The sequence below is a fragment of the Muntiacus reevesi genome, chromosome 4 (genome assembly GCF_963930625.1).
Source record: "Muntiacus reevesi chromosome 4, mMunRee1.1, whole genome shotgun sequence".
Lineage (NCBI taxonomy): Eukaryota > Metazoa > Chordata > Mammalia > Artiodactyla > Cervidae > Muntiacus > Muntiacus reevesi.
The window spans coordinates 104,257,046-104,271,729 of record NC_089252.1 but is presented as its reverse complement, the minus strand read 5'-3'; the positions used below and the strand labels follow the sequence as shown (position 1 = coordinate 104,271,729).

At 40.5% G+C, this 14,684-nt stretch overlaps 1 protein-coding gene across 1 annotated transcript in view; it reads left to right on the top strand.

Moving 5' to 3' along the window:
• The window catches only part of CACNA2D3 (calcium voltage-gated channel auxiliary subunit alpha2delta 3), an 838,234-nt gene that overhangs the window by 609,630 nt on the left and 213,920 nt on the right, over positions 1-14,684 (top strand). The window contains exon 14 of the mRNA XM_065935331.1: positions 6,437-6,454. Coding sequence (XP_065791403.1) covers positions 6,437-6,454 — 18 coding nt within the window. The remainder of the gene's footprint in view (positions 1-6,436; positions 6,455-14,684) is intronic.

Here is a 14,684-nt window from a genome sequence, read left to right as displayed (position 1 = left end):
CTCCAGTATTCCTGCCTGGAAAATCCCATGGATGGAGGACCCTGGTGGGCTACAGTCCATGGGGGTCGCAGTCAGACACGACTGAGCAACTTCACTTTCACTTTTTCATTTATAGAAAGACTTGGGGTTGAGAAAGGAACTGCTGTCAGAGGAGGTGCCTTCAGAGCTGAAATCTAACAGATGTGTAAAAAATAGTGGGTGTCGGGAAACTGAATGGTGGGAGAGCCTCAGCCTATCAGAAGAAATAGCCTGTTGAAGGCTTTGCGGTGAGTGAGGCTTAGACAGCAGGGCCAGCAAAGCACCAGGTAATACTTTTAGATTGTTCTAGGTGCAGTGTAGAGGAAGGATCAGGGGAAGGAGTATAACTGAGATGGATGAGCAACAATCGTGGCTTAGCGTGGGGTGGCAGACATGGATGGAAGTGGACGGAACCTCCACCACTGTATCCTAACTCATCAGAGACCTGCTTCTCATGTAGGGTTAGGAGTTTGAACCAGTGAACAGAACTTCCTCTGATATGTAGAGGAGTAGGAGTCTTTACCAACATTGCTTAATGAAGAAGAATGGAGGATTATAAATGTAAACATCATGCACAGAGTGGGGGAGGGGGAAGTCAGCGAACACAGGGAACCTTTGCAGCAAACAAGGATTTGTCACTCATTCATAACGGCCCAGGCAAAGGGCCAGTTTCACAAATGAAATAAACATATGTAGACCAGGCTTTTTTCGTTTTCTCTTATACAGTTGGCAGGAAAATACTTTATGTCCCATTTGGTCTTTACATATTTCATAGTAAATGTGTTGTTTTGATCAGTTGATCTTTAATTGAGCTTTATTTTTGAAAAAAGAGTCCACTCAACTCCAGAAGTCCATTCAGCTGGAGTGATGAATGTCCCCTCACTTGCCGCTGTGGCTCTTAAGTGGGATTCTGAGATGTAAGCGAAGTAAATGAGAAAAGTTAAAACAAAAACATCCCCTTCCCCTCAGTGCAGGAACTTTCTTTTGAAATACCTTTACTTACCATTAGGGACTCAAAGCCCACTCGGATCTTTCCACTTCCGGTAGGGCTCCTTACAACTGTTTTCCCTGGCTCACCTTAGCACACAGGTCTCTAAAATTGCCCCACAATTCGGTCCCTGCACTCACTTCCTGGGTAATCTCGTCTTCAAGCTCCCTATCCTACACCTCTGCTTGCAAGTCCAGGAGACATCCTCAAGTTGTCAGTTTTAGACAAAACGGAACTTTTTTTTTTTCTTCCTCAAATATGCTTCTCGAACAGTTTTCATCTTCTCATTAAGGCTCCATTTTTTTAAATTTACCTGGCCCACAGGTCTTAGATGCAACCTTGATGTCTCTCCTCTCATATTATCAGCCAGTCCATTATCTCATGTCTCAAATAGGTCTAGAATCTGACCACTGCCTGCTACCTCCACTACCAGCACTAACTCTTTCCATTCAGATTATTCAATAGTCTTCTCACTGAGCTATCCACTCAAACACTATCTTTGCTGCTCTCTGGCTATGTGACCTTGTAGTTTCATGGAAAATTGGGATGATAATAGAACTTACCTAATAAAGTTTCCATGAGTTTTCAGTAAAGAGTCAGACACACCTGAGCATGCACACAAGCAAACACAAAGCACTTAGCATGATGGATAGTATGTCATAGCTATTATAACTGTTGTCAACATTGCAGCATGTGGTTTCCATCCAAGAAAACCTGATGGCCCAGAATGACTGGTAAAGCACCAGCAATGACATCTACCTTCCTTGCAGCAGGATGGAAGGAGTCCTTTTAAGGGTACTATCTGAAAAAACCGCAACCATGGATATCTCACTGACCACAACTGAATCCTACCAAGTTCTAATAGAGTCCTTTAGTTGAGCCTGGCTAACAGTTGGGTTGCCATTACCAAAAAAGGGCAGTGTGCTAGTTGCAGTAACTGTGCTATGAATAGGCAGTATGTGGTATGCTGATGACATTTGCTATGAGAGTTCAGATGGGATCTTCTTTGAGACAGTGACAACCAGGTGTTCGCTGGACAAGGTAGGAGGGAGCATTCTGAAATGAGGGAAGGACAAGTATGTCTGTGATAGGAGGAGGCCCGGAAATATTTGTGCTGCACCATACATCATGGGCTTCTGAGGTGACATTAGTGGTAAAGAACCTGCCTGCCAATGCAGAAGGCATGAGATGCAGGTTTGATCCTTGGGTTGGGAAGATCCCCTGGAGGAGGGCATGGCAACCCACGCCAGTATTCCTGCCTGAAGAGTCCCATGGACAGAGGATCCTGGCAGGCTACAGTCCATAGGGTTGCAAAGAGTTGGACATGACTGAAGTGACTTATCCAGCACACATCCATCATACACCACGTGCTGCGAAGCATGGTAAGCTAGATTCTCCATCCAGACTCTTCTGTAAGGAGTGGTGCCATAATTTCTCATTCCCACTTCTTCATATGGGGGACTCCCAGGTGGAATGGCCTGAGAGGCCCCCGAAATCTTGGGTTGGTGCTAACACCTTTGGTCTGCATGAGAAGCAAAACTTTGAGCCTGACAGAGCAGAAGTGAGGGCTGCAGAGAGATATGATTCTGAGTTGACTTTCAGCTCCAGCATTTCCTGACTGGGTGACATTGGCAAAGTTCTTAGCCATACTAAGTATTCTCTATTTCCTCATCTATGAGACTGATACTAATATATAACCCAGAGGTCCACTGTGGGGACCAGAGCTGCTCAAGATGGTAAAGTGCTTAGCCAAGTACTGCTGCATCGAGAGTGGTCACTCAAGAGAGGCTGCTTCTGTTACTCTCCCTTCATCTCTGTCACTCTCTTGTATGACACATTCTCAGTCTTTCCAGGTTTGAATGTGAAGTGTTCCATGAATGCATTCTACATCCCAAGAATTTTCCCTGGGAATGTGCGAGCCTACCATATACTACAACTTCTTTCTTTCTTTATGCTTCCTTTAAAAAAGTGACTAGAGGATGTGAATAGTTGGTTATAAAGTCATACGGTTAGGGGGCATTTGGTCTGAAGGAATCTGAAGCTGCTTGTGCAGATCCTGATATATTAATAGTAAGTGAAGAAGCAGACATAGGGAGGTGGAGCCTGGTTGACAATGCCTGACAAAGTGACTTTGGAGAAGATGAGGTCTTGAGAAAGAGAAGTTGCCTCGCCTCAAGCTGAGTGACAATGGGAAATTCCCGGGCTAGTTTTTTGCACATCCATGGGTCAGTGAGACAGTGTGCACATCTGCAGACATCTGTACCAAGGGTACGGGGATTATCCTTTGGCAGAAATATTCCTTTTTCTCTTGTTAGCCATTATCTTGGATTATCAACATGGTGTATGTGTTTGTGAAGGTGTAGACTGTAGTCAGTTAACCCAGTTGTCGTTCCTTGGCATTCACCCTGGGCATACTCTAGTAATAAGGTACTTTCTTTAACCAGGTGGGCACCAGTCACAGTCACAGGTAGAGAAATGCATAGAGACTCCCACACAGAGCAGGTCCCCTCATGTCCTATGGAGCTTGTGAACTGGCGGAGGAGAGACATTAAACTAACTTACACAGACAGTACAGATATTCTCTGAACTACAAAGGAAAAGTACAGTGAGACCTTCAGAGACCATTGTGTCCAGGAGTATCCTTTGCTGTTCCTTATTTTCTGAGCCCACTACAGATATTGCTAATTGGTTATAAGATTCTTCCCAAAAAATATAACTTCAGAATCTTTCTCAACATGGCCCTGTGGAAATACATTACCAATCTGTCAGACTTGACTCTTGAAGCTAATCTTTTTTGCCATCTAAGAAGTGGCCCATTCCCCAGCCCTCGCTGGATCATCCTTTTATACAGTTAAGTGCTCTGACCAAAGGCTAAAATGCACGTGCCTCAAGACTTCAGCTAGAGGCCAGGCTGAGTCTAGTGTCCCACTGGTGTGGCTCCCAGGTCAGAGCGCTGCACGCTGTGAACGTTGCGTGAACCATGTGTCATCAAGAGCATGTACTCCCAATCGGTAGCATCTGCAGCTGCCAGTAAGCCCATCTCAATTTGCTGTGTTCTATTCTGAGGCTTCTTTTCCAAGGTCCAACCTGTGTGTGGCATTGCAGGCTATAATTTATGTTATTTAAAAGCTCTGGTAGGAAAGTTGCTCTTTGTTCTCATGAATTATTTCTTAAGGAAAATATATGTTTTGCGGAGAACTTGAGGGCAGCCCTAAACTGAGGACATCACCACAAAAACTTGGTCTCTCATTTTCCTGCCCAGGATTTCTTCTCTTGTGCTTTAAATGGGTGACTCAAAATGAAGCGTTTCCTGCTCCACCAAGATAAACCTGAGAGAGAGAAAAAGGGCAGCTCTCATTTTTAAGAGACCTGTCAAGTCCCACGGTTTGTGCAGGCCTTGACTTTGGAATATAATTCTCATCACTGTCCAATGCATTTCATATCATCTGTGATTCAACACAGATTCTTTCCTAAGGAAGCATACATCTGTCATTCTATTAATGCTTGCATTTCCAAAGTTTCTTTTATGTTGTGAAAAGATATTTAATATTTAAGACTCTTATTTAAGTGACTCTTCATTTTAGGCTCAATTTCTCACCTCTTGATACATTTCTGCACTCTTGAGAAGTGCTGGAGAAACATGTGAGCTTCCTTTTTAATAGTAGCAGCTATAAGTAGGAGGAAGGAATCAAGAAATCATGCTTGTATTTCTGTCTTCTTAAATTGAGAGACCTTGCAGCATGAAAGTGCTTGGAAATTGATTGTTGGGAGTTGGAGGTCTGCCTTTTGTGGACATTCTCTGGACCATTCTGGAGCAGTCTCTGAGATACAAGACACCTTGTTGGTTTGAGTTTACCCCTTCGATCTTTTACTGGGCTCCATCCACAGGGCAGGGCCTTATGATGGGTTCAAGAAAGCCCCAGTCTTAGTGTCAATGAGGAGAGCATATTCTTCACAGGGAGAAAAAACGGGAAAGGCAGGAGGTTCAGACCATAGGATGCCTGGTTTAGTTAACTTTCATATTCTGGCAGTTCCAGTGTTACAAACCCTAGAGACAGAGAGAGTTTGTTGTCATAATTCCCAAGTGTTTTTGGCCATTTTTAACTTGTGTGTTGAATTGAATTTGTACATTCTAAAGTCAAATGGACAGGGAAGCCTGGCGTGCTGCAGTACTGGGGGTTGCAAAGAGTCGGACACTACTGAGCAACCGAACTGACTGAAAGTCAGATAATCCTGCCCTCGAATTTATTTTCTATGGAACATCATATAATATATAATGTCTAAATGGTCATTGTATTTCTCATCTGTAAAATGAGGATAATAAAGAGAACCTGGTATTGGGTTATTGTGATTTAGGGGGGTGATGCAAATAAAGGCCTTAACACTGTGCCGGCTGACAAGTTCACACTTGATAAATGTTAGTCTCTATGAAAAGACTTGAAAATGATGTAATTCTTGCATTTGGTATTTAATATATGGATAATGTTAATTCCATTCCAGATTAGAAAATTGCTTTTTGAAACACTGCACGCTGTAATGGCATTTACAAAGACCATGACACTAAACCATAGCTTAATAGTCTCACTGTAGAAAAATAGATAAATATGTTTCATAAATATTCAATCTTTTCCCACATACCTTTAATCTCAGTCCCTTCCCTGTGCCATTGGCTTAGCTATTATGCCTTATTTTATTTATTGACTGACTGCCTTTTCATTGTTCTTAGAGTATCAGCCTTACGTCATATGCATGAATTCTTGCACATGCTTCCTTAACCAGCAATAAAGGGAACAGTTACTGTGCTACAAAGCAAGAAAAACTGACCTCAAATTAAATGACATTCTTCAAATGGTCTTGCCTCTATGTACAGCAGAACTTCTCAACTTTGGCACAGTGGACGTATGGACAGTGTAATTCTACCACGACATATGGTAGTGGGGGCTGTTCCGTGCATTCTAGGAATATGCAGAATCCCTGGTCTCTACCCACCAGAGGCCAGTAGCTCTTACTCCCTCCCCCGCCCCAAGTTATGACAGCCCCACATGTCTCCGGACTGTCCTCAGCAGTGGGGAACTGTTGGCATACAGGAAGAAGGAGCTGCTTTCTGTTCCTGTGGAAACACTTTCATAGTACTTTCAATCATCGGACGGAAGAACCTCAGGTCCAGCTTTGCAGAAGGTCACCAAAAACTACTCAATACACACACTATCAAAGTTACAGATCATCTGTTGACACTATGAATTAAGGTAGCAGGTGAAATAAATAGCACCATAACTTTATATGGGGAAATGACTTGGCTTTGGTTGTTATTTTCCTGTTTTTCTCCCCATTTTGGTCTTTCCGTTAGCCAATGACAGCCACATGAAGTTTTACAGTTCATCTTCACTTCTTATATAATGATTTTTTTCCTTTTTTCTCCTTATTTTTCAGCTCCCTCAGGCACAAAAGGTAAAACTCTTTTCCATCACATTCCAGTCATCCCCAGAACTCACGAATCTTGCATGCCTCCATGGTCTTGTGCGTTCGGCATTGTTCATGACCAGTGAAATGGTTTTCCTCTTAGGACTTCAGGAGTCTGAAGTTGGACAGGAGCAGAAAGACCTACAGACTTGACTGTCCACTAGCCCTTTGTCAACTGAATCCCACCAGAGAGCCCTTTGGTGGCCAGTGGTTTGGGGATGAATCTATGCTTAACCATTCTGCCAAGAATTCTCAAATAATAGGTGGAGAGTAAGTTTGTCACATTCCTTCCAACATAACATTCCAGATCATCCCTGGGATACTTTCCTAGGGAGATAATGTAAATAATTAGTATGGCTGAGTAATCATTTTAGTTTCTGAGCTCTTAAGCCAAATCCCTCAAACTCCCCTTAAGTTTCATTAATTGAAAAATCAACAGCTACCTTGCTTGTCTCAATACCCATACCACCCAGAGAGCATTACAGCAGAGTTCTTGCCAACAGTCAGACCCTTTCACTGGTCCTCATTATCTGTCTGAGATGATGTGGTGCTGCCATGTAGAATGTTTGCTGTCCAGAAAGATTCCATGTGGTTGTAGTGCTGGCTTTGTTGTATCATCCATGGCTTGTCACTGCATCCTAAGGACAGTTGTGGCAGAGGACATGTCACATGATGCTTGGTGTGCTGTTCCTGTGTATTTCACAAATGCAAGCAAGATTTTCAGACAACACAGCAATTTCTGAGGCTCTGATGTGAGTTGGTTTCAAGAGTTGAGGTAGGCACCACCGTGAAACTTAATCTGATCCTCCTAAGCTCTCCAGTTTGGAGCAGAGATGATTTGGTTTTGTGTCACTAAGATAGCACAACTGCTTTACAAAAGACAGTCTGTTCAGACCATATGGACAACCAGAGGCCTAGAAATCATTACACAGTTACTCAAATACATTTGAGATATTTAAACAAGGCAAGACATGCTAGTGTGTGACTTGGCTTGTGGTGATGTTTGATTACACTTCAGTGCCATCACAAAAGGACTGAACACTTCATTAAAAGTTAAAGTATTTGTGTAGAGGAAGAGCTTCCAGGGTAAATATATGGTCAGAATTCCGCATTATCTGGAAGGCTTGGCATCTTTGATAGGTTATGCTTGCTTAATTGCCCACATTAGAAATTTCTTTGCAAAGAGAGTTAAACTCAGTATCTAAAAATGGACTGGCCTCAACTTACTGGTATTTATTCATCAAATTTCCACTGATCCATAGACAAAAGCATTCTGTTGTAAAAGATTCCTCATGAATTTGAAGTGCCATCAGCCATGGAATTTTAAAACCAAGTTCAAAACAAACCAACATAGAATATGGTAATAACAAATGTTGCTGGACCATATGAGTTCTCAATAGCACTTAGCTCATCACTCTTTTCTTCTATCATCGTATCTTGACTCACATCACATGCCCTGCAAAGTGAAGCACATTATTATTTATGGTCATAGAAAGTTCAAAAGTGAGGAAGATGCTCCAGTGACTCTGTTCCAAAGATGTTATACTGCCCAACAGACTTGTTCTGCAGCCCTGATGACAAAGAATAACCCTGCTTTCCCTTCCTCACTGTGACTACAAACTGTCTTCTTTCAGTTAAGATAGAGGAAAGGTATTTATTTTAAACAAAAAATTTAGAGGAGTCTTGTGTGAAATGATTTCAGAACTCTGGATAATTTCTGGGTGGTTCAGCTCTTTGGAGGAGTTTGACTATAATCCTTGGGGATCTAGGCTGGAAGATGAGGTGGGTTGAGGAGAGGCACACTGCGGATTGAAAGCATTCCCCTTCAGGACCACTAGTCTCAATAGATTATGTATGAGCATCCCTGCCCCTCATGTTCCTTCACTTCCCCTCCCCAGTGTTACCAAAGGCTTTCGGTAGAAAGTTCTTAGAAGCATCAGTTCCCCTGAAGTAATTGTCTTGCTAATGAATTGTCAAGATATGACAAAGGAGCCCAGAAAGAATGTGATGCTTCTCTTGTTTCATTAAAACTGTGTATCACCTGCCTGAACTGCCTAGATGAAGTCAGGAAAAAAGGGAGACTGAATTTGAAACCCCAACAAAGCAAAGGCTTTCAGAAACAATTGTTTTGAGAGATTTCTTCCCGAAGACTTTGACATTACCCATAGATTTCACTCATCCATGTACATGATTATAATTAGTCCCTTCCAAACCCAAGAGTTTGTTGTTCTGGGGGTAAAAGGGAGGTATCTCCAGCTGCTGTGTCTTTGGCCAGCTTTTCACATGAGGTCACGAGTGCATACGTTGAACCATATGGTGTCTACATTTGTACTGTGTTTTTGTTGGAATCTCTCTTTGAATCATCTGCAACTGTTTTCTCTATAAATATTTTAAATAGTTATGTCTCTGTAAACATGCTTATTTTAATCTCTTGGCTGATCTACAACTAAAAATGTCCCATTTGGATATCCCTCTTATGTGTAGCAGTAATTAATGATTGTTGTCTATAAATTATCATTTTTGTGATTCTAATAATTTGAGAGTTTTCCAAATATTCTATTCCTTTTGGCTATTTTCTAGAACAATGGTTTGCAAAAAAAAAAAAAAAAGTTTTATTTTTCCTGTGATTCTTAAACACCTCTGAGATAATTTCTAGATTCTATAAATTTTAACCCTTAATACAAAGTAGGAGTGATATTATACCTACTGGTCATACACTTGATCAATAAATATTTTCACCAAATACATAGGCAGTGTTCTGAAGTCTTGGTTAAAAAACCTGTAGCAATACAGACCTAAAGCCTTCAGCCCAATACAGATCTGTTATTTTTAGTGAAAACTGAACCACTTTCTCCTTTGGATTCATTGTTTTTGAGTTCAACAATGAAGAAAGGTCCATATTTTGTAGAACAGTACAACAGTTTGCATCTTTTGCCTTATATTGATTCTTGACATCTACGAAAATGTCTGGGAGTTTCCATTTTATAATAATAACAGAATTGCCCAGAGTTGTTTGCAAATGTATATTCAGTGGTCACAAAAATAATCCAGTTTTCAAACTGCATATTCATCTAAGTAGGTTCTGTCTGTAGGAACTAGACATCAGTTGTTCACTGTGTGATTAACTTAATCTCTATAACATGGAACCTTGAATACTTAAAAGAAAATAAATACTTTTCGGGCATTTCAAAATTGGCTGTTTATGTGATTAACTTTTCAATTCAGGTGCACCTTTCTCCTTCGTTTTGTGTTGTCTTTACACAAATTTGGAGTTTCTCGAAGACAGTGTCTTGAAGGTCTTGAAGGTACTCTGTGTCTTGCCTGGCATCATATTAGTTAATATAGGCTTGAAAATTCAGAGCAGGCATAAGCATTTTTCTCAAAACCATAGTTAAAGAAAACCACATCTCTAATCCTGTTTGGAACAGCAATCGATGGAGTCAGAGCTATACAGTATGGCAAAACGATCCCTGTTTAATGGCCAGACCATGTGTTTTGTTTCCTGTTAGGAATAGCTTAACTTGCCTTCTTGAACAAACACAGCAGGGTTTGAGATCTGTTGTTCTATGCCTGCTGTGATGTTCTGTGCTGCTTAACTTGTATGAGGACTCAGGAGTGCATAAATTAGCTTCTTAAATGAGGGTCGATTTTCGGTTTTTCTTTCAGGATGGGACTGTTTTATTAATCTCTCCCCCTAAGTGTAAATGGGATCCTGAATCCATTTGCATTTTCTTTATATCCTTGTTTATATTATATTTAGGAGGAATAAATGAAAGCAATCATTTAACTAAAGACTCCTTTCCTTCCTTCCTTTCTTTTGTCTTGTTCTTTAGGTGTAAAGTCGTGCGAGTAGAATTTGGCCAGCTCTTATCTCAGTGTAATCAGATTTCAGCAATTGTGGAGCATCATTTATCATTCCTTGTCTCATTTAACTTCTGCACTTTGAAATGTTGACTTGTCATTGAAAATGGAAAATTGAAAGTTTGCAAAGCTGCTGTTTTCAGAGAACCATAGGGCTAGTGATTTCAGTGTTTCAGTACAGCTCTGTAAGCGGCTAAACGGGTGCAAGTGAAGTGCAGGATGGAGAGGTGATGACTCCGTACCTTTGGGTCTGGTTTATGACTCATTTGCTTTTACCTTGACTGGCTTTCTGTGTAAGCTATTATGTTTTGATAATTCTGTTTTTTTCCTCATCATTTACTCTTATAAGAACACATGCAGGCATCTTTTTTATGCATTCTCAAGCAGGGGCCGTTAAAATTGACTAAACTCAAGAGTCGGAAAGATGGTAGCAGTACAATGAGCTATGACTTAAATTAGTATTAATTTTGTGAATAAGGCAAGGGAAGTAAGAACTGGAGCAAGTCCAATCACTGTAGCTCCCCCTATGGTCAGTGTGATGGATTCTGTGGAAATCTCAGTTACAACATATTGTTCCACCATAATGATGATCACAGAACTAAACATTTTATTCTTCGTGGTAGTTCTGTATGAGTGTAGCTATGGCATTCCAGAGAATGCCCTGTTGCTGTGAAAGGAGGTAAACTTTGCAAGGTTCACAGCCATGTGAGTCTGTTTCCAAGTAAGAACACTGGAGTGGGTTACCATTTCCTCCTCCAGGGGATTTTACCCACCCAGGGATCAAACACAAGTCTCCTGTGTCTCCTGCTTTGAAGGTGGCTTCTTTAACTGAGCCACCTGGGAAGCCCTTATGTGAATCATGGCCAATCCCTTTCCCATTGGCCCTGTTAAACTGTTTGTTTGAGACCATAAAGAAATGAACGCAAAACCGTCAGATTAAAAGTGCATGGCTTCCTGACGGCGGAATGACCCTCAGAAGAGTGCACTGGGGCTCTGACTGAAGCCCCACATGGGCTAATGGGGGACCAGAGAGCTCCATTTTGGGAGCAGGATGCTATTTGCATTTCTCATTTAGAGGAAATGATTTGTGACTTGTTAAATTTAAACAACCTTATAATGTATCTTTTTTGTGTATCTGGGAAAAAATGTTCAAGTTGTACCCATTTTCATATATATTTGAACTTTTGTAGCATTTATGTACTGTTTTATGATAAGGAGAAGGAAGTGACAACAGAGAAGTACATGAGTAGCACCTACCAGGGCCCACACATGATGAATGCTGAACTCAGTGAAATGCTACTGATCATGCTAGTCCATACCTTGTTCAGTAGAGGCACATTGGATACAAATAAAGCAGAAATGGTTTTGAAACACTAGCATAATTTATGTTAAAAAAAAAGACTAGATATTATAAAGTAAAAAACTGAGAATTGATTTAAAAATCCCATATATATATCAGTGCGTTCTAGTCCCAGACTTACTTTTTAGTGTCTTAGAAATTTAAAGTCTTTTTCAAAAAAGTCCCCTTTAGTTAAGATGTGAATGTCTTCTATTATTTACTTAAATCAAACACAACTATAAAATATGATACTCTTGAGGTGTTGAAACAATGCAAACTCTACTCACAGCATTGCTAAAATGAAACTGCCTTTTCTTTTGAAAGTCAAAAAACATCTGAATAAAAACAGTGGGATTTTAAAGCTTATTTTAAATTGTTCCTACATCCCCCCCTGCAAAGAAATTTATATACCTTTCTTCCTTCCATACAGAAGGGAAGGCAGAGGATTGAGAAAATTACTTTTATAAAGCCCAGTGAATGGCAATATTGTGCCATTAATATCAGCATAACCCATATTAATCCTAGGACAGTCTTAAAGAGGATATTCCTGGACACTGGTTGTTCTGATTTCCTTGCTTCTAGATGTAATTCTATAGGTCATTCTTACTGATCCTCAGTTGATATTGAACTCAAAACTGGACTGACATTTTGAGGTTACCCCTGTATTTATTGATAGACTTAGGAGCCACCATCCATCATGATATATGAGATGTATTTCATGAAAAATCAGTAAATAAATCTACACTTGATTGGTCAAGACCCTGGAAAACTGTATTGTTTAAAGGACAGCTGTATGGAGTAGCTTAATGTAGTAAAGAATTAAGCAAACTAGAATGTGCGAACTTGAGCCAGAAATACCTTTTTTTTTTTTTTTCTGATTGTGTTACTATGTTTCCATTATCTCAGAGGGGCTAGGAAGAGAGAGAGAACACTCAATGAACAGCATTTCAACACAGGACTTAGCAAAATCAGTATAATTCAGTGATTAATTTGAAAGCTCAATCTATGTCAAAATATAAATCCAAGTCAAATCTATATTAAATCAGTGGTGAATCACCATGAGTGATTTTAATCTGACTCTGTAGTTCTTCACTTTAGGGGATTTCCTGAGTGGCAGGTGTAGCAGGTCATCTCATGAGTTACTCTAGAGAAAACATATACTTACACTGTATACTCATAGGCATAGCCTTTATTTTCGTCACTTTTTTTGGCATAATTTTTTGATACAAACAATTCTAATTTGCACCAACATAATTTGTCTACTTTTATTGTTTCTGCATATTAAAGTTGGAAAACTGGTTTGCCTTTCAGTTTTTTGTATTAAAATCACGTATTTGTTGATCTGATCATAATTTAGCCACCTGATCCTTTTTCCTGTCACATTATTCACAGGTCACACCCCCCTCACCCCCCAGTTAATGGGTATATATATCCACTACAAACGCCAACACAGCCCAGTTCCGTGAGAACTGGAGGGATCGCTCTGTGCATGCCTCCACACATCTCATGCCAAAGGATTCAACTGAAATGACCCTCTGGGGTAAACTGGAGCAATTGTGCAATCATGTACAGCAAAACTACTGAGAAGTCCAAAAGCAGAAAGTTAGATGTTTATCCCTTCAAATTAGCTGGAAGGATTTTGGAAAACCCATCCTAGTTTCATGAGGTAGAAGAATGTCAGGCAAAGGACTAATGCCATGGTATGGACTTTCTTTTTCCAGAAATGACTAATGGAATTGAACCACTCGCTGAATCATGAGCCCTATGTGCTTGGATTGGACCCATCCATGTTTTCCCAGGCCTGGGACACATTAGATGATTTGGCTGGGTGCTTCTGAAGCATCTCCCCTTTCGTTCTGACCTCCTTCCTCTCTAACAATTTCCTTCCCATTGTGCATCATTCCCTACCTTCTTTAATATTTGCAGTGACAACTACCACCACCTTGAACTACTTTCTTAAGCATGTTATCTATATTGTGGGATAAAGGAGACATTTTTTAAAATATTTTGTATATGTAATTTGAACCCAGAGATAGATGAAGTTCAAGTTTGGGAGAGCAATGGATGGATTTCAGAGAAGCTTAAGGACTTCTCTCCCTAACCTAGCATGGTTGTTATGAGATCAGTTGCACTTATTGGATGTCTCAGGCACTGTATTAGGTGCTTTACGTCCATAATTCTATTTAATCTTCCCCCAAACTCTGGAGTTACTCCTTTTAGGGATGAGTTTTTGTTGCCTCTTTTACCACACTCCAAGATCCTTAAGGTAAAACATATCAATTTTCTTCGTACCCTGAAAACAGGAGCCTGAGGGCAGAGTGATTTTCCCAGGGACTGTAGTGTCAAGTATGCCAAGGCGTGAACCTGTACCCTGCTGCCTTTTGTGACCTAGAGCAAGGTACCTTCCCCTTTATCTTTAATTGATTCAACTGTAAGATGGCTGTAGACACTTCACCAGGGTTGCATTTAGTGCTTTATAGATGTTAAATGTTTAAAGCAGTGTTCAGTAATAGCAAGACAAGTTTGGAAATAGAACATGACTGGGTGGATAGGTGGATGGATAGCTAGAAGGAAGGATGAATACATACAAAATGACTCAACAAATTTGAGTTACTTGTTCAGAGATAATTCAGGCCCATTTGCTTCTGTAGCTGATTTCTTCTCTCTGTGTTGCTTTCCAAGGAAATCATAGTCTTCAACAAAACTGTTTTTTTAAAGTCCTTTTCCCTAACCTCTGTGACATCATAAAACTTTTGCCCCTACCAGCAACAACAGCACACAAGTACCAGCCTCCCAGACCCTCGTTCCCGTCTAAGTTTGGCCTCATCATCACAGGCAAGGTACCCTAAGAGAAGGTGGCAAGACCAAGTAGAGGATGCACAATATAAAATGGATAACGCTGGCCCAGAGTCGTGTTCGGATTCTGGTACCAATTCTCAGTGACTCCTTTTCCTCTCTGAGCCTCATTTATAAAATAAATAAAAGGTCAGGATTAGAATAAATTCATTCAAGGATCAT